This window comes from Gopherus evgoodei, chromosome 6 (genome assembly GCF_007399415.2).
Source record: "Gopherus evgoodei ecotype Sinaloan lineage chromosome 6, rGopEvg1_v1.p, whole genome shotgun sequence".
Taxonomy (NCBI): domain Eukaryota; kingdom Metazoa; phylum Chordata; order Testudines; family Testudinidae; genus Gopherus; species Gopherus evgoodei.
The window spans coordinates 74818715-74838074 of NC_044327.1; the positions used below are offsets into that span (position 1 = coordinate 74818715).

Here is a 19360-nt window from a genome sequence, read left to right on the forward strand (position 1 = left end):
GGTTTTTTTGGATGAGTGCCAGACATGATTCCCCTTTCCTCTTTGTGCACATTTCCCTGCTGCCTCTTCAGGTTCAGTTTTGCTGCTACTGTTACTGCTGAAGGCTTTCATGCGGGGCCTAGAGAAGAAAGTGCACAAGAGCTTCCCAAGATCTGTACAAGAGAATGATGTCTTCCTGCTTTAGTGCATGAGACAGGAAATGTGACTTCCCATCAACAGGAAAATTTCCTATTCACAAAATGCTGTCAAATGCACTTGGTAAACAAAATGAAAACCAGAGAAAAATATTTGCTATAATCTCTTTTGCTTATATTTTATGCAGTTCTTACAACAGTAACTGGTACACAGTTTTAGATGGCAATGTGATTTTCAAAGATAATGGTTTCCCTTTAGGTTACCACTAAAGAGTCTACAAAAGTTGATTGCTTAGTGGAAGGAGCTTTCGACTAAAGGTGAAGCAGAATTGTATGCAGTATGACTGGAGATACTTTGAATTGCTCAGTTAAGACTGGAGGTTGCCTGTATAATTTTCTCCCAAATAACACTACTATTAGGGTGACCAGATGTCCTGATTTTATAGGGACAGTCCCGATATTTGGAGCTTTTTCTTGTACAGGAACCTATTACTCTTCACCCCCCGTCCCGATTTTTCATACTTTCTATCTGATCACCCTAACTACTATTCAGGAGAGAGACAAGCTTTCAAGCTTACACAGAGCTCTTCTTCATCTCTATGTAAGCTCAAAAGTTTCTCTCTCTCTCTCACCAACAAAAGTTGGTCCAATGAAAGATATTAACTCACCTGCATTGTCTCTTTAATATCCCAGGACCAACATGTCTACGACAACACTGCATACTCTTATTCATGTAATATATGCAGGAACTAAACATATGATAATAGAGAAATGAATGTGGAATGCAATATATTGTAAGTAATGTAAATGGCATTGAGCTAGATTTGCTATACTCACATTTTAGTAGGGAAGAGTCATTAAAAAAAAAAAAAGAGGAGAGGAGAAAGCAAAATGTCCACAGTGATTCAGAGATGAACTGATATGGCTTGACTTCTATATTGATTTTTGTTTCTGCCTAGCAACATGACTTCATAGTGATTATATAAAAATACAAAGGAAACTGAAAGCTGCTGTGTTGCTCTTCTTGTCAAAAAACAGCAAAAATTATTCATGGAAATGTGATTAAATTGATTTTTGGAGATTCAGACCTTAAAATGCAAAACTAGACTATTTTATCAGTGAGACATTAAATATAAGAGCCTTCTTGTATCTGAATTAGGCGTCGTCCTTTAATTTAACTAACTAAACCTGTATATGGAGTCCTGTTCAAACATATCACAGACAGCAAACATTCTCTTTTTGTTGAACAAAATGCAAAAGAGATAGTGGGTGGAAATCAGCCTAGAGAAACACACAGTCCATCATAGCCTATTTCAGATAGGAGAGAGTTTATTAAACAGCTGTATATATTTTCAAGGAAAGGGGAATATTTTCATTGGTATATTTCCAGATATGGCAGCAACATTATCAGAAGCACATCTTCTGGAAGAGGTTCTAGGGATAGTTAGTTAATGTAGTGGTGGCTATTGCTAGAAGAATACTGAAAAGATTGTTCACAAACATTTGTATGAAGTTTTAAATCAATGTGTTTTGACGTTGTTTAGCCTTTGTGTTTGTTTTCCATGCATGTTGCAGTTGAATGAGTTCCCTGGCAGGTATGATTTTGCCAAGAGCTGAGCATCAGCATCCAGGAAGGGGTCAAGTGCCTTCAACTTCCATTGGAATAGAGAGATTGATCCTGTAGGGAACTGTGTTCCATTTTGTTTGCCTTTTAGGATCAGACCCTCAGAGAACTGTGCTGTGCTTTTGATGGTTTACCTCAAGAAAGATGCTATATAGCTAAGATTGTTCTTCTCTGGATCTTTTCCATGAAGATAGCTAGAGGTACTGCAGCAATTCATATGATGGGAGAGAATAAAATCTAGGATTATTTAGCATGAAAAAGATGAATTATAAGGGTGTTAACTGAGATACTGTATTTAATCTGAAAAGGAAACTGATCATTCCCTCTCTTTTATGCTACCTCATAATGCAGTATCAGAATGAGTCAGGCAGTGATATTTAATGCAGGTACATTTTAAAGTAATAAAAGGATATACTTTTTCAAACATCCTGCAATCATGGTGTGGGATTTAGTACCAAAGATGGTCATGGAGATAAATGCTGACATCCACATTGTGGATTGTAAAGCTTTCTCCTTTCAGTCCATCTATCCTCCACCGTTTGATCCTCTCACCAAAGTCTCTTTTTTAAAGGCTCCAAAAGTGGGTAAGAGGTGAAATAGCCCATTCCCTCATTATTTTGTTCAGATAGGCCGAACTTTGAACATACCAATTTTGGTCCATTAATTTCTGATTCCATTCTCCTTTGTTTACAAGTCATGATCTTATAACAGTCTTTGGATGGTATCAGCAGGCATTCTTGTTTAGACTAATTCAGTCTTTTTGTCTTTAACTGTTGCTGACTTTTATAAATTATTTTATGTAACAGGTTGAGTTGGACTTTTGTCACATTGGACAATTTAGAGTATAGGTCTCTGCACAACAACACTGCCTTGTGCAGTGGGGCCCTGGTCCAGACTGGAGCCTCTGGACACTGTTTCAATACAAATATTAAGTAATAATTCAATAGTGAAGATACAAACTGCTTACCACAGGAATCAAGAAGAAATTTCTCCCTTCCCTCATTTTACATTATTGCACAATTGACCAAGTACATTATGGGTTTTTTTCTTTTTCCCCTGAAGTATCAGTTATAAACCAGGCTGGGGGCTGGATGCCAGCCTATAAGGACTGCTGTAGAAAAGTTCTGTAGTGTTAGTACTGAATGCTGAGAACAAAAAAAAAGCCTAGTTTGCAAAAATATTACCTTGCTTATTACACAACAAAAAAGCCACAGTAAAAATACTTCCTATTTACATGCATCACCAGTAGTGCTCACTGAAGTGTAATCTATTGTGCATAATCTGGCATATCTAATCAGCAAATCTAGTTGTCATGAATAGCTTTCTTAGAACTATAATTGGTTACCAATGCTGAAACCTTATCTCAAGAAGTGTTTAAAATCTGTGCTTCAATAGTCAGTTACGCTTCAGTAGTTCAAACTACTGTAATTTTCAAAATGGGTTTTAATCATTTGATATAAATCAGCATTTGACTTTTTAGATTAAAGTGCACGTATACTCATTGAAGGCTATATGTTGCTAAGTGTTACTTAACAGTACAATTTGGATAATATATGGAGATGAAAATACCATCCTGCAGAGGAGTGAAGTTCACATGCAGGCCTTGCCTATATACAGGTTTAGCTATACCAGTGCAAACTCCTGTGTGGACACTCTAAGGCCTGGTCTACACTGGAGTTGGAAGGGGAGGTGGATCAATCTATGTTACGCAACTTCATTTACATGAATAACATAGCTGAAGTCTATGTTCTTAGATTGACCTACCATGGTGTCTTCCCCGCAGTGAGTCAACTGCTGCCGCTCCCCCATTGACTCCACCTGTGCCTCTTGCGGCAGTGGAGTACAGGAGTAGATGGGAGAGTGTTCAGGGATTGATTTATCGCGTCTAGACTAGATTGCTGCATGCCGATCTGGCGGGTAGTGTAGACATACCCTTATTTCAGTTTTCTGTGGCTTGTTTTGGTTCAGGGCCAACTCTAGGCACCAGCAAACCAAGCATGTGCACAATTCCAGGTGTGGCAGTTGCGCTATCAGAGGTTTTGTTTGTTTGTTTTTTTGCTTGGGGCAGCAAAAAACCAGGAGCTGGCCCTGTTTTGGTTTAGTATAAACCTGTTTCTAATCATCATAAACTATGCCAAAATAAGCTCAGTTTAAACCAAAATTAGAATGTCCACACAGGAGTTTGCTCCAGTTCAAATAAATTGGTTTAAATTCACACCTTTAAATCATCCACATATAGTTAAACTGGTGCAGCTCTACTATGAACAAGTCCTCAGACTTATTGAAACGGAGCTACCAAAATGGTGGTCAGATATAATAGTCATAGGCATGATATAAGAGCTTAGCTAGATGGAAAACACAGCAACATCATAGGAAATAGAAGTGAAATACATTCAAGCTTCACTCCATCCACTGAATGAGAAAATTAACATGTCCAGCCACCCTTAGCATGATGACAAGTAAAGGGTTGTTATAGGTGACTGGGTGCTACCATGTAATGATTGGAGTACAGCAGAACTACCATGTGATGATTGCAGTACTGTAGTAAAAACAATCTGCATAAGATAACTCATTCATGTTCCCCTGTATCTGTACAGATCTGACAGGTTTGTATTAGACCTGGCGGAAATATTTTGAAATTATTTTTTTTCATTGAAAAATGCCCTTTATCCATTGAACATCTTTGCAATAAAATTAAAATGAAATTTTTCATTTTTCATTGATATTTTTATTTATTTAAATTGAAGACATCCTTGAAATGGTTAATAACATTTTGTTTACTTTTTGGTAACTTTTTTTTTTCATTTCCTTTCACTTTTCTCTCAAAGTGTAGTTGTTTTCCATTTGTTTTTTCTCCCTCCCTCTTCCTTCTTCCTTTACATATTGCTTATCCTTTATGTGGGGGTTAAGAAGATCTTACTACTAAATATATGAGTGGAAAGCACTATATAAGAAGTATTATTTATTTATTTGGCTTCTTCAAATATTTTGCATCAAAATTGCCTTTTTTAAAATATGAAATTTTTCATTAAAAATGGTTGAGATCATCATTTTGAATCCAACATGAAGTTTTCTGCTAGATTTCTAATCAGCATTTAATCAGTTATTTATCAAAATAATTTTTAAAACCATAATTAAAGGTATTGAAATTTAAAAATGTTCATAAATGATGTTGATACATACAATATGACATTTAAATTAAAATATTAATAGCTATTACAAAAAAAATAAAAAAATGAGATCATTTCAAATCCTATGCAATGGAAAGAACATGAAAATTACCATATTTTTCACATTTTCCCATTTTTTTTAATGAGCTCTGTTATTAATCATGAGACCAGCAATGGTCTAGTGTCTAGAAATCAAACCATACCTTCTTTTGGCTTTGTTCCTTCCTCACAATAAAGTCACTGCTGCTCATCAGTTCCCTTTGTGTTTTACACAGTCCTGCCAGTGCATTTTCCATACCTTTTGGTTGAATTAACTTGAGACTTTAAATAAACAAAAGTCTACAGGTTGCTAAGAATGGAAAGATTAAGGTTGTTCACCAACTGCTTCCTGCTCGTATGCAGTGGGTAATGTGTGGTGTCATTAGGCCCATATTCAATTGCATGTGTGGCTGGGAGGGCATGTTTGTGTTTCATTTATTCAGATACTGTTAGACATCCTCAGTGTTCATCTGCAGGAGAACTGAAAATGTGTCATGCACTATTACACAAGCAAATTTAATGCCCTAAAATAAACATGCACTATTAGTCTGCAGGCAGTAATTGAAGTAAAAACAGGTGTTTCCTATATTCTCTGTGATTGCCTACACATATGGCTTCTTTTATATTAGCCTTCAATTACTTTGTAGTGTTAGCTCCAGCACAAAAAGAAATAGTACTGATTATAAAGAGTGGGGTTTAAGAGTGTGCTTTGGTATAGAGCCAAATTAAATCTAAGCAGAATGGCCCTTTTAATATTGAAATAATTAAACTAAATGAGCACACAAATTTTGAGCCACCAAATTATGTTTTTTGCCACTGTAGTCGTTTAATTTCTTGATTTGACTTAGCAAATTAAGACTAAGTGTAACATCTGGTAGGAAAAATCCTGCTTATCTGTTAATTGGTATTAACATTCTATATTTGCACTCTGAAATCAATAAAAATACTATAGATACCAATGGCCATTTTAAAACTTTCCAGTAGAAAGTCATGTTTTTCTTTTGAACCATTTAGCTCTTCTTAGCTCTTCTAAGATATCATATTTGCTTTGTAGAATCAGTGACAAGAACTACAGAGTTTATCTTTTTATAATACTGTACTTTTTTACAGTGAATCTGTCATCTGGTTTAAGATATTCAGACAGGACAATGTTGAAAAGACCAGAAAAGCTTCAGGCTCTAACCTAGAGATCTAGCTCATTAGGAAACTACCTAAATGCTCAGCGTGCAAATCAGAGGTATTGAACAATACTGGCATAAAGCTCCAACTTGCACTACCCTGGTGTTGCTCAGTGCATGCCACTAGGTGCTGAGTTATGAGAGCTTGTAACGGTTACAACTGTCCAAACAACTAAACCAGTAACATTTGTCATCTGACCAAAAAAAAAAATTATTAACCCCCTCTCTACTGCATTAAAAGCAAGGAAGGCGTGTGGTGTCCAAGCCTCTATGTTGGCTGTATGTGTCTGTCTGATCCGTGCAACCAACTTTTGCTGTCAAATTACATGTGATACAGTGCAAAGGATCAGTAATGCCCCCAAGGATGTGGTCCATTGTCTCTTTATGAATAAATCTTCTCTTGCTTACCAACAAGGTTGCTAACAGTTTATCTAGGAGGAAAGAATATTTTAGCTTAGTGGATTCTTATTAATGAAATAAGGCCCATGTGAGCAAATAAAAATGCAGAGTTCCATTCTACATACGCAATTGACTCAAATGTATGAAGTTACACCAGGACCGAATTTGCCCTATGTATTCCACTTTATGACTGTTTCACAAAGAAATGTTGATATGCGCATGATTGTTCCTTACAAACAGTATTTCTCCCACCCCAAAACATAAAATGCAGGCGTTCTACTTGGCGTCGGTTTTCATTATGAAAGTTACATAAGTATGATTAGCCCATATTGTGGTAGTGTTCTCCAAATTATACAAAGATGAGGGAATTTCACTGATCTCTTTGGACTTTCCTCCAAGGTGTTTTGATTATTAATGACTGGTTTCTCATTCTGACAAGTCTCACTGCTTTGCTGCTGTGTCTTAAATGTGTTTATTATCTTGTAATCAGCATCTTTGATAGATGACAGGCTGCCATTGATAGGGGTTTGCAGGCTTCTGGATCTGCCAGACCTAACATTTGTGGCAGGTTTTGACTGGTGTTTTTGAGTGATATCTTGAATGGGAAAGCATATGGATCAAATTTGCTGCTAGTGTAAACAGGTGCAACTTCACTGATGTCAATGGAGTTGAGCTCCATGACACTAGCAATGAATTTGGCCCACCGTCTATAGTGTGCGTCACCAATTGTAGTGAGCACCTCAAGAAAGAGAGCATAAAGTGCATCAATATATAGAATACATTACCATTCTCAGATGAAATTTGTTCCAATGTTGCGATCCCATAGAAGGCCCTATGGAGCATATAAGCCATATTTTAAGATTATTGAAATGGTTCATAGGGGGTCTTGTTCAGGCTTCTTCCATAAAGGGTTGAATCTCACATAATATACAGAGATGCACATACTTTTTTGAGATTTTTGTACTTGGAGTTAAACTCAAGCCAATAATGTTTATTAATGAGTTTATTTTATTTTCCATACTTTTATGGATCATCTGGTTAAACTATGGCTTCTTGTAATTTGGCAACCTTCATTTCTTCCTTTCAATTAGAAACCTACAATCGATGACACTATTTCTCATTCACTGATTATTTATTTTCTGCCTCTTCAGAAAATAAAACAGGAATATGTATATGTGACATCAAACCACAGATGTATGCTCCAGTGATGTGGGCACAATTTGAAAATCTGCCCATTTGAATGACTGGAAACTGAGTTTCTTAGGGTGCAGAGGGGATGGGGGGAGAGAGAATGTAGCTCTTTCAGAGTTGGAAAGGGAGTACTATTATCATCTGTAAGACATATGGAAGATGTATTTTCTGATTGTAACTATTAAGATTTTGTAAGAAAAATTCAATATAGAAAAAAGATAGTTGGCTGCTCTGTGTTCATACGATCTGGAATTAGTATTTCACCTTGGTAGCTTCAAATATTTCTATTTTCTCAAGTAGTCATGGTGATGACATGCTCTCCATTATAACATTCTTCAAGTGCAAAACATAAATCACTTCTACGTGAGACCATTCAGAATTAACAAATAAACAGGGCTTGATTCTGAGTGGTGCTAAGCACCTATATATCTCAGCAAAGTCAATGGAGGCTGTAGGTTTTTAGTGCCTGTCATAATCAGACCTACTGTATAGTTACTGACACTAGCCAGTTCAGTATATTCAGCCCTTGGTATTATCAGCACTCACTGCTTCTGTTGGAATATAATGTCTTCATTTTCCTGGACTGCTACCTTAAGGAGTTTTTTGTTGCATTGTTAGCTTTGCACTGTGCAGACCTTTCTTAATTGCAGTAATCACCCAAAGCAGTTCCTTGGACTACTTGGAGAGAGAGAGAGAGAGATATATATATAATGTTCTTTCCTTTGTATCAATACTACAACCTCTCACACAAATTGCTTTTTGGCTCCTACTCTCCTTCCTCTTGAATGCAATTTAGGATGTGTTTGTCACTGAACATTTAAACAGTTCAACAGAGGCAGTTTCAGTGTGATAGTGGTTAAGTCAAAGAGCATAAGGGTGCTTTTGATTGACACTAGAGCATCTCTGTTGCAGGCTGGTTCCATAACATAGATGTATGAGTGGAGATTGGAAGATAAATCTGCAGTTTTGCATTGTTTACTTAATTCTGTTGTATCTTTAGCATATATAATATATGCGGAAGTTTTGTTGCCCATTTTGACCTGAGCAGCTAGTCAAGTGTTGGGGTCCTGGCGTGTTCCAGGAAGCAGTAGAAACTCAGTGAGCCTGGTATTCTCTTTGATGCAATCTTTTTCATTTATCAGGAATGAACAATGTCCTGCTTCTCCAAATGCAGGAGGAACCAAGAACAAAGGAGCAGATTCTTAGCTTAAAGCCCCAGGCCTCTTAACCAACATACCCAAAAGGTCTCTCTAGCTTTTTGCAGGATCACACTGTGCTCACAGACTACAGCTTGGCTTTCCTGCTTTTTGCCTTTGTCCTCTCTGTTCTTGTCTGTTCTCAGTTTTTGTGTGTTCTCTTACACATCCACTCACATGCACCTGGTCACAGTACCCAGTAGCAACCCCTGCCCACATGGTGCTAGTTTCTGGACAGACTCTTTAGGGCTTGTTTTAGGTGTAGTCCCTTAACTGTCTCATATAGCTATTTTAAATGAATGCTGCATTCACACATCAGTGTGAACAAGGTTTTAACTCATCTCATAAAGGTATGATAGTATGTGCAGACACCTAGATTTTCCCAGGTGGTCTCTGTTCTTGTGTACATGTTTTCTGTAGATGCAGAAATGTACATTCAAATATGTGGTCAATGCTGAAAATCTGGTCTAGAATCTTTAAAAGCTTATTTGCTGGTACATAGGGGAAAAAAGTGAAATTCTGGTCCCACTGAAGTCAGTGATAGTTTTGCCACTGAATTTAACAGGGAAATGATTTCACTCACTGGATGAAATGACTATTTTAGTATTATATTTACCTGAAGGTCTTGGAGCAATTTACCAAACATAAATGAAATATTTCTCAAAACATCCCTGTGAGATAGGCATTTACATATAGGAAACCTAAAGCACAAAGAAATGAAGTGATTTATTAGGCCAGTTAGAATCAGAACTGAGACAGGAGCCTAAGGTCTCCTGCCCGGGGGCCTGATTTTGTCTTTTTACACTGGTGTTACACTGCTATACTTCTTTTGACTTCAGTAGCATTACTCCTGATTTATGCAAACTTGAAAATAAAATCAGGGCCTGAGGATTGAAATCCTGGCCCCACTGAAGTCAATGGCAAAATTCCCATGGACTTCAGTGGGGTCAGGATTTTGCCCAAAATATTTAGATACTACAGTGATGAGCATAGTAAAAATGTACAGATAAACAAATTTCTAATTCTGTACTTTAACCCTAAGGTCATCCTTTGCCTCAAGAATTTTAATGATTTTTCTTAACTTATGGACTGAAAAATGAGCCTTTTCATTAATCTTTCTCTGTCCAAAGGTTGATCTTATCTCTGCCCACCTCCTATGCTTTCAAGAAAAAAAGTCTGCTGAAAAATGAAAAGTAATATGGGTTTAGAAAATCAGTTTGTCCTTACATTAAATTGAAGTTGTGCATTTAGAAATTTATTTTTTTTAAATTGGTCTGATTGATTGTATATTAGCATGTATTTAGCTACGGTACCACTGGGTACATCATGGAATAAACACATCTGTCACTCATAAACAGTGCGAAGTCATGATGTTTATGGAGCATGAAACAATTATTTTTGGCTTCACCTGATTCTGCTGTACAGGCTATTGCTTTTACATTGCATTATTATTAGATATGAATATAATGGGCTACAACCTTCATTTTTATTACATAATAAAGGCCATATTGGCTCACACCAAAGGTCCATCTAGCCGAGTATATTGTCTTCTGACAGTGGCCAATGCCAGGTGCCCCAGAAGGAATGAACAGAACAGGTAATCACCAAGCGATCCATCCCCTGTCGCCCATTCCCAGTTTCTGGCAAACAGAGGCTAGGGACACCATCACTGTTCATCTGGCTAATAGCCATTGATGGACCTATCCTCTATAAAAGACAGGGTCCGGATTTTCAAAACAATCTAAGAGATTTAGACATGAAATCCCATTCTTTTTAACTGAGATTCTGTAATATGAATTAGAATCACCTTTTTGCAGCTTTGACATAATTTCTTACACATAGATACTGCTTTTATCGAATTGTTCAAATATTGAGTGAAAGTTTATCACACAAGACAATATGAGCTTGCAATGTTATAATATTGAAAAAAAATGAAATAAATATCTAGGAAGCCCAAGAAAATGCATTGAGTGATTGATTCCACAATTAAGAAGGCCTAGAAAATTGAAGGAAGAGACCTATAATATAATTGTCCAGGAAACTGAAGAAATCGTATTCTTGGCACTGAACACTAATAAAATCAAGGAACGATTAAAATGAATTAAAATTAATGGAAGATGTATACTAATCCCATTGTTGGCTTTGAAAATCTCAACCTAGGTTACCATACTTCAGTACATAAGAGTATTCAAAATTAGCAGCACTAAATTTCAATGTTAGTACCATTATATTAATTGCTGTTCTATTTTAGCCTGTCTAGTCCAGTGGCTCTCAACCTTTCCAAACTACTCTATGCCTTTCAAGAGTCTGATTTGTCTTGCGTACCCGCAAATTACACTTCAGTTAAAAACTACTTGCTTACAAAATGAGACATAAAAATAAAAAGCGTCACAGTACACTAATACTGGAAATTTGCTTACTTTCTCATATTTACTATAGAATTATAAAATAAATCAATTGGAATATAAATATTGTACTTGCATTTTAGTGTATAGTGTATAGAGCAGTATAAATATGTCATTGTCTGTATGAAATTTTAGTTTGCACTAACTGCACTAGTGTTTTTTATGTAACCTGTTATAAAACTAGGCAAATATCTAGATGAGTTGATGTACCCCTGGAAGACCACTGTGTATCTCCAGGGGTTCACGTATCTGTGGTTGAGAACTACTGGTCTAATCTATTACTTACATCACACTTCTTCTTCCCTTGGCCTCTCTAAACCTCTTGCTTCTATAATCTTGCTACTTCTGTCTCCTGTAAATGGGGTCCTTCCCCCTTGCCAGAATCTTTTGTCCTCTGGCAACCTCTACCATTTTCTGTGTCTTTTGACTTCCTGCCTCATTTGTTTCGCACTTCAGCTGAGGAGCCCAGCTCTGCCAGATGATTGACTACAGATATCATAAGGCATTCAGACACAGTGGTAATATGCATGGTTTAAGAACCTGTATAAAGCAGAACACAAAACTACTCTCCCATGGCACTTCTCTGAAGTTTAAAGCAGCTTGCTTTTTCTTTGTAAAGTGTTCTGGTGATCGCAGGTTTGTCCAGCATTACTTTCTCTTCTACCCAACCATACCCCCACTGGTGCTTCAACTACCTTTGTCAGATTTATTTTGTATTAGGAAACTAAGAATACAATTCCACTCTTCTGCATGGCAGATCTCCACTTGATTCTAGAGTGTCTGTCTAATCAATTTTTATCTAGATATTTATTCTGAACTCATCTCTATAGAATATGAGCACCTTGGTATCTGTTTTCATTTCATGTTGGAAGGACAGTATATCAGACCAGAGACTACTTTGTATCTGAGAGGAGGATTTTTTCCAAAGGGAGAAGCTGTTTACTGCTCTCACATTTTAGGTGGCCTCTACGAAATAGAACAGACGTGCTGGTCAGGCTGCGGAATAGTGCCAGGAAAACTGCATCTGTGCCATGATTTTGACATTAAAAACAACATTTTGATTTCTGTGTGCTGCATATCAGTGACTGACTTGACATCAGTGGGAGTCGTGCAATTGAATATGAGGGCCAAATTTGATCTTTACACTATAATGTCTCTGAGAGGGTTAAGTAGACTATGTAAACTACGGCATACAATGTTAACTTTTCTTATAGCATGATTGCACTTTTTTTTCTTTTCTCAGACCTTTTTCTTAACTTTATATCTGTATGCACTATATGTAATGACAGGCCGAATTTGGAACATCATGGGAATAGTGCAGTTGAGGTTGCATGGTGGGCAACGGTTTGGCAAATATAGGTACAAATGTCACGTTCAGCTACATCCCTGGAAGGAGTATTCAGGTGAATTGTCTATTCTTTGTAAGAATAAACTAGGAGCATTAAGCAACCCCACATGTAGTTGTTCAACTACAAAACCAAACTGACCAACTGTTTAGGACAGGTAATGTCAGGCAAAGCAAGGGTAGTGACTAGTCTTCAGGAGGGTATCTGAGCTGTGGGGAGAGGGAAGAGAATGAAATGGCAGCAGAAGAGCTAAATAAAGCATAAGAGAGGGGCAAATAATGAACAGACAATAAAATATTTTATATATATAATTTTCTGTTCATAACAAATGCCAGCATTACTGAGGAACAGAGCCATGCCATGATATGGCATTATAATATTTTAATTCTTTCAAAATTAACAATTGTACTTTATTTTAAAGACAATCAGACTGGGGAGTGGTGCAGATTAATGCATAACTGTGGTGCGATGAAAGTAGACAATGTGTATTAATCAAGTATTACTGCATATTAAGTTCTGTCTTATTAGCTTAATTGAAAAATGTTTTGTTGTCCCAGCTCTTCTCTTTTATTTGTTCTCTGTCATGAGCACAGCTCTTCCCAAGGATGGCTAGCAGCTAAAAAAAACCACCCCACACTGTAAAGGTTTTGTTTTTAATTAAATGACAATATCTTTATTTATTTCCAGTTTTTAGTACAGGATGAATCTTAAGAGTTTGTAGGAAAAAACAGCAACCATATGTTCATCTTAAGATACCGCTAGGAGTCTGCCAACGCCCTTGCCACACAGTTTGATTACTGCCTTATTAAAAAAAGAAGTTGCATCTAAAGCCAGAGTCAAGCGGAGCGGAGATTCACGGCCGAGAGGGCATGAGACTATCCAGATGCACAGCTCACCCAGATGCAGCCGCTAGTCGCTGTCCATCCTAGCCATGCTGAAATGTGACATACTTTGGACTGCGTTTGAGCAAACCTGCACTTGGACACAAGGAATCAATAGTACTTTGCGCCTTCCCTTTCTCAAGCTGCTTTAACTGCATGTTTACTTCTCAGCACTTAGGATGATCTTTCTTCATCCTGACGTAATGAAAAAGATTGTACTAATAGAGAGGGAAAATAAATCTTTTACGATTCTGAACGCTTTGTACTCGGCTAAATATCATTATTGGGAAGACGTTTAATTACATAGCCACTACTTCCCATTTATTTTTGTAATTAAAATTTGACTTTGAAATATTTTTTCCAAGGGATAACATCAGATATTTCGACTGTGCCTCTAACTCATTGTCCCCTCGACCCTTTTCCCTGCAAAGAGCTCTTCTCGTTTAAATAGAGCAAGAAATGGAACAGGTTTCCGATGTTATATTCTTTATCTCAATCTGCGAGCTATGTTATTTTGCACGCAGCACACACGGTGATTCATACTGTCACGCCTGTTCCCAGTGCCGTGATTTTTAAAATCCCCGGGAGTAAGGAGGTAAACTAAAGTTGGCACATTAGAAAACTGCACATCCCTTTGCTGCAATGGGAGCTGTAGCTGTTTTAGACGAGGTTAGTGCGAGCTGTTTATCTCTTGGACGGAATCTATTTACAAGTCAGCTGCTGGGGCAGTGCAAGCATTTCCCCAGGGCGGTTAGAGCCAGCCTGAGAGCTGTGTCGGGCATTAATTCGTGCCTTCTGCGGGCTAGAGCAGCCACCTCCTGGAAGGAGCCTAAAGCTCCCTGACAAGAAAAGGCACAATAATGTTCGCTAGTGCCATGCACTTGACAGAGAGCTTATCTCCGGCAGCGCTCAGGGAGGAGGCTGTGTGGGCAGGGTGGAGGGGTTCAGCTCCTAGAAGAGGGTTGGCTGCATTTTTTTTCCTCCTCTTATTTGAATGTGCGTCCGCCCCTCCGGCTTATTTTAGCAACCCCCCACCCCCTCCCCGCTTGGGAATAGCCCGCTCGCTCGGGGGCCAGCTACATTTGACGTCAGGCTGGCGTTCGTAGTTTTGACGTGTAAACACTCGGTTCCAGCCCGGCGCGGGAGAGGGTTTGGGCTCCGTTCAGCCCCGAGCCAGAGCCGTGGCGCGCTTGGCTGGGAGACACTGCGCCCTGCAGCCTGCCGGGTGTCCACATAGCAACCGGGAGCGAAAGGGCTCCGGCTCCGCAGCCATCGATCCGCTGCCTGCTCTCCCCCCGCCCCGCGTGTGTTTGTTGTTTGCTTTCCCGCGTCCCTCGCCTGGCCATGGACGGGAGACGCCGCGCTGGGCGCCGGGTGGCTCTGGCTCTCTTCTGCGCCTGGTGCGCGGCCGCCAGCCTGGCCGGCGCGGAGAAGCAGTTCGTCAATGAATGGGCGGCGGAGATCCCGGGCGGTCCGGCGGCGGCCCAGGCCATAGCGGAGGAGCTGGACTACGAGCTGCTGGGCCAGGTAAGGGGCAGCCGGCAGGTAACTTTCGGACGCCTCTCCCCGGCCCCGGGCACCGACCGGCCCCGTGTAACCAGGGACGTCCCAGCGCTGGGCGGGATTGACACGCTGGGGCTGGAAGGCGATGGGCGGGCGGCGAGCCAGTTAGCTGCGGTGTGCACAGGTTTGCGCCCGGCGGCAGGGCCGGAGCCCGGGGTGAGGCGAGCAGTGCCCGGCGCGGGAAGCGTGGTGCCGCCCCGGCCGGGGCTGCCTTGAAACTCGCGCCCCAAGGGCAGCTGGCAGCCCCAGTGCGCTCCCGCCCCGCCCCGCCCGCGCCGGGAGGCGGGTCCAACATGGCAGCGCCGCATTCAGCGAGTGGCCAGCGGCGGCCACCCCGCGGCGATCTCCGCGCTAGGCGCGGGACTGCGAGCGGGCGCTTGCGATGGCAGCTGCTCCCCCGGCAGGGAACGGAGGGTGGTTAACTTTGCTTTACCCAGGAGTTGGTTCTCGCCTCCCCCGCGTGTGCGCGTTAAAGAGAAAGAGGCCGTAGTGTGTGTCTAGCCGGCGGACAGCGAGTCCTCCCCTGCCTCGTGCAAAGCCAGGGCTCCGAGATCAGGCAGACTTGTGGCTCTGCAGGCGGGGCGCGGGGGGTCGGGCGGCGCTCGCTCGGAGTTGCAGAGCTCACCCTCGCCCGCCCCGTCGCTTCCCGGCAGCGAGCTCCTCGTGCGCTCGGGATGCCGTGATGTCAGCGTTGTCAGGGATGAGTAACTGCCTTGACGTAGCAGCATCCTTGCTGCTCCTCTTCTTCTGGAGCTCCAGCCCCCTGGGTCGTGCTGCTCCAGCCAATGAGATTGGCGGCGTTAGGAACCAAACCACTGTGCAAGGGTAAAAAAAGCCTGTATCTAAGTAACCCAAGTAGAAGAGAGGATGCTGAAGATAGAGAGCTTGGGGACCCAAGTCTAAAATCCATCTCTCCTCTTCTAGTCCCTCATTTGCTAGCACCACAGTTTTCCCAAACAGTGTCTTGGCCCTTTATTGTCTAGTGAAAGACAGGCCTTCTTCATCAAAGAGATTTATCCTTTCTTAAAACAAACTGTACTGTGTATAATACTAGGTCCATGATTATGGCCTGGACCTGGTCCCTTTGAAGGCAATGACATAACTGCCACTGACTTTAGTAGACTATGGATGGATATGTATATTACTCCCAATCTGTCATATGAAAATATAGATTTATCATATGTAAATATAGATTTCATAGCTGTAAACAATAAACTGGGGTAGAGAACCCCATCAGCCTATTCTGCATGCACAAGGAGCTCATATTTGCATACACACTGGCTACACATTTGGATACGCCAAGAAAATATACATTCCCTTATTCAATCCCATTAGCATCTCAAAGAGATGCTGTAGGCAGTAGCATGTACCATGGTCAGAAATAAAAAAAATCCTCAAAATGTAATATAATTAAGATTGTCAAAATAGGGGCCAAGTTTTACTTTAATTTATACCAGTGTAAATCAAAAGTAACTACTTTAGCTTCAGCTTTAGCTTGGACTGTGCCCCTTGTTTTCCCAACATTATGCCAAATAACACAGCTTTTGTTAGTGATCAACACCTTATCTTGGAGAGAATTTTATTTTAGAATAAAAATATTATAAGCTATACATTTATTCTAGTTTTCACTCATTTGAAATGGAATCTAATTCTGACAGGTTATGAATGTTGGTATTTGTTTGCAATGGAAGAAGTATCTGGCAGTATGTAAAATATTCCTTTGTTTTATAGATTGGATCACTCGAAAATCACTATCTCTTCAGACATAGAAGCCATCCAAGAAGATCTCGAAGAAGTGCTATTCATATCACCAAGCGACTCTCTGATGATCATCGTGTAAGTGTAACATTTACCCTTTCTGATATCCAGCATCCATGTTTTCAGCTTATTGCTTGACTTGTAATGTGGTCACAGACACATTTTGCAAGTCTACTATATTCTTCCATCCATTCTCATGTGGAGTAGTACATTATTCCATGAACAGGCCCATTGACTGCAAGGAATAAGGCACTAGTCAACGTCGGTAAGACTGGCAAAATCTGGCCCTAAGCTGCCATGTATTTTTCTGCAAATTGCTGTTTTATAATTATAGACCTGCAATGGTTCTGGATTGAAATGCTCATGTGTGGTTGGTGAAAATATGTACAAAGAACTTAAGGGCTTGATCGAAAATCTGTTGAAGTAAATGGTAGTTTTTCCATTGACTTCAGAGGACCTGACTGAAAGCTCATTCTGTGCTATTTCTAGGAAATCTAGGTCTAGTTAATAGTGTTTATATATTAGAAAAAAATAGAAAAAAATGCTGAGATTCTGCTGCAATACCCAGTTTCAATAACTAACTGTCCAGTTAACATTTTAAAAGGGCCTGTTACAGGGCCCAGTCTTTCAGTATTTGGGCACTCAAAACTTTAATGGAAATCAGACAGCAGAAATCATCAAGAGGAGTTTTGACCTTGTAGGGTCCTAGTTATACTGGTGAAACAGACACTCCATTTATCTAATTTTATGGATGGTAAAGGTGGTGGCTGCTTTTTAAACATGCAGGCAACTGGTTAGTTTTTCACTAACAGAAAGCCTAGCTTAAAAGTTAGGAATTCTCATAAAAATAAAAACTACTATCTAGTGGAACAGCAAAAATCTAAATCTAAGCTTACCATAATATTTAGAAATCCAATTGTGAAAAAACATTTAATCATTTAAGAAGAAAAATGTTTAAGTGATCGGTTACTCAGAGAAAAAAATTAGACTGTGGGCTTTTGTTAGGAGGCAACATTCTATATGAGAAACTAGTCAGAGATGAGAAAAAATCGGTTAGGATATACTTTGTTCTGCTTGCTCAGTTTCAAAGTCACACTTCCTCTTGTGTCTTACTGCTAGCGTTTCCTTTGATAATAGAGATAGGTTCAAGCTGAAAAATGCTAACATTCTACATTTGGAGATGTTTATATCCAAGATTTGGGTTTGGCTCATTGCAAATAAGGGTTGCCTTTCCAAATGCACATCCAGATCTGGCTTCAGATTTTCAACCATAATACCAAGATCAGATCAGATCCAGAGTTACATTTAATTTATTCATTACCGGGGGAAGTACCACCCTTTTTGTTTCTAGTATATTTCTCTGCTGTAACACAGAAAGTGGAGGCAATTGTGTGACTGACTTTGATGACAATCATTAATGCATATTTATCTATTGAAGTAATAAATAGAGTGCTTTGAAATGCTGCAGGTGACATTTGCAAAATCATTTCCAATTTGCTTTTTATTTACCATCTAGTATTCAGATAAGCTATCTGAAAGTGTGAGACGTAATTATGTAAGTATATACAGTAAACCCAAAGCAATGCTGAAATGCTATACAGTTATACATAGACATCTTCACTAAAGATCTATACATTTTCAAGAGCAGCCTGTCTTAAAAGAATGAAATACATTTTCAAAAGACAATGGACAGAATCCTGCATTTAGCTATGTTTGTAGCATTCCATTTACTTTAGTAGGGCTGTGTGGGTGTAAATTAGGGAAACTTTTGGCCTATAGTATTGAGAATATTAATTTGTTTTATCAAAATGCAATAAGTAAGGTCCTGGAGCTATGCCTCTTTATAATCTGTCCAGTGTTTAAAGTAAAATGTGTAATGCTTTTAACTGTTTTAAAAATGTGTAATTATCTGGTTCCCTAACTTCTTCTAATATTCAGATTAGTTTAAAAATCCATTTTCTATCAACAACATTACATCAAATTCAAGGGATAATTTTAACTATTCTATATATCAATGGCTGGTTGGCTCCAAATGGGTTAGTACAGAACCTTGTTTCTCTCTATTAGATTGACCGTTTGAATCAAGCCCAACTACATAGTGACAAAAATTTGGCTTGTTAGACTATGTTTTTCACTGATATAGAAGTTTGGTGATCTCGGCAGTTGTCCTTATCACAAAAATGATGAGCACAGTTGACATTAATTGTTAACAAGCATTAACTGACAAAGAGGCCAAGCACTGAATGGACATGGAGGAGACTTAAGAATTACCATCCTTACTTGTGTAGAAGTGGTCCTCCTGCATATTGATGGGGCAGTAGTAGAATATTTCTTGCACTAATACTGTCCATATTAATTGGATAAGGAGGGAACTACAGTCTTCAGGGCTGTCACTCAGCACACATTTTTAGCACTAAATGTACACGAAGTAGGAAAATCTATATTATGCGGCGAACTCTCAAATTATGTACGTGTA

The 19360-nt window shown here is 39.4% G+C and overlaps 1 protein-coding gene and 1 long non-coding RNA gene across 2 annotated transcripts in view; one reads left to right on the forward strand and one right to left on the reverse strand.

The window, feature by feature from the left end:
• Positions 1 to 19360, reverse strand: part of LOC115653757 — a 131560-nt gene that overhangs the window by 39339 nt on the left and 72861 nt on the right. The gene's annotated exons all lie outside the window — the stretch shown is intronic.
• Positions 1 to 19360, forward strand: part of PCSK1 (proprotein convertase subtilisin/kexin type 1) — a 53584-nt gene that overhangs the window by 4049 nt on the left and 30175 nt on the right. The window contains exons 2-3 of the mRNA XM_030567374.1: positions 13370 to 15090; positions 16858 to 16962. Of these exons, the coding sequence (XP_030423234.1) occupies positions 14908 to 15090; positions 16858 to 16962 (288 nt within the window). The 5' untranslated portion in view covers positions 13370 to 14907. The remainder of the gene's footprint in view (positions 1 to 13369; positions 15091 to 16857; positions 16963 to 19360) is intronic.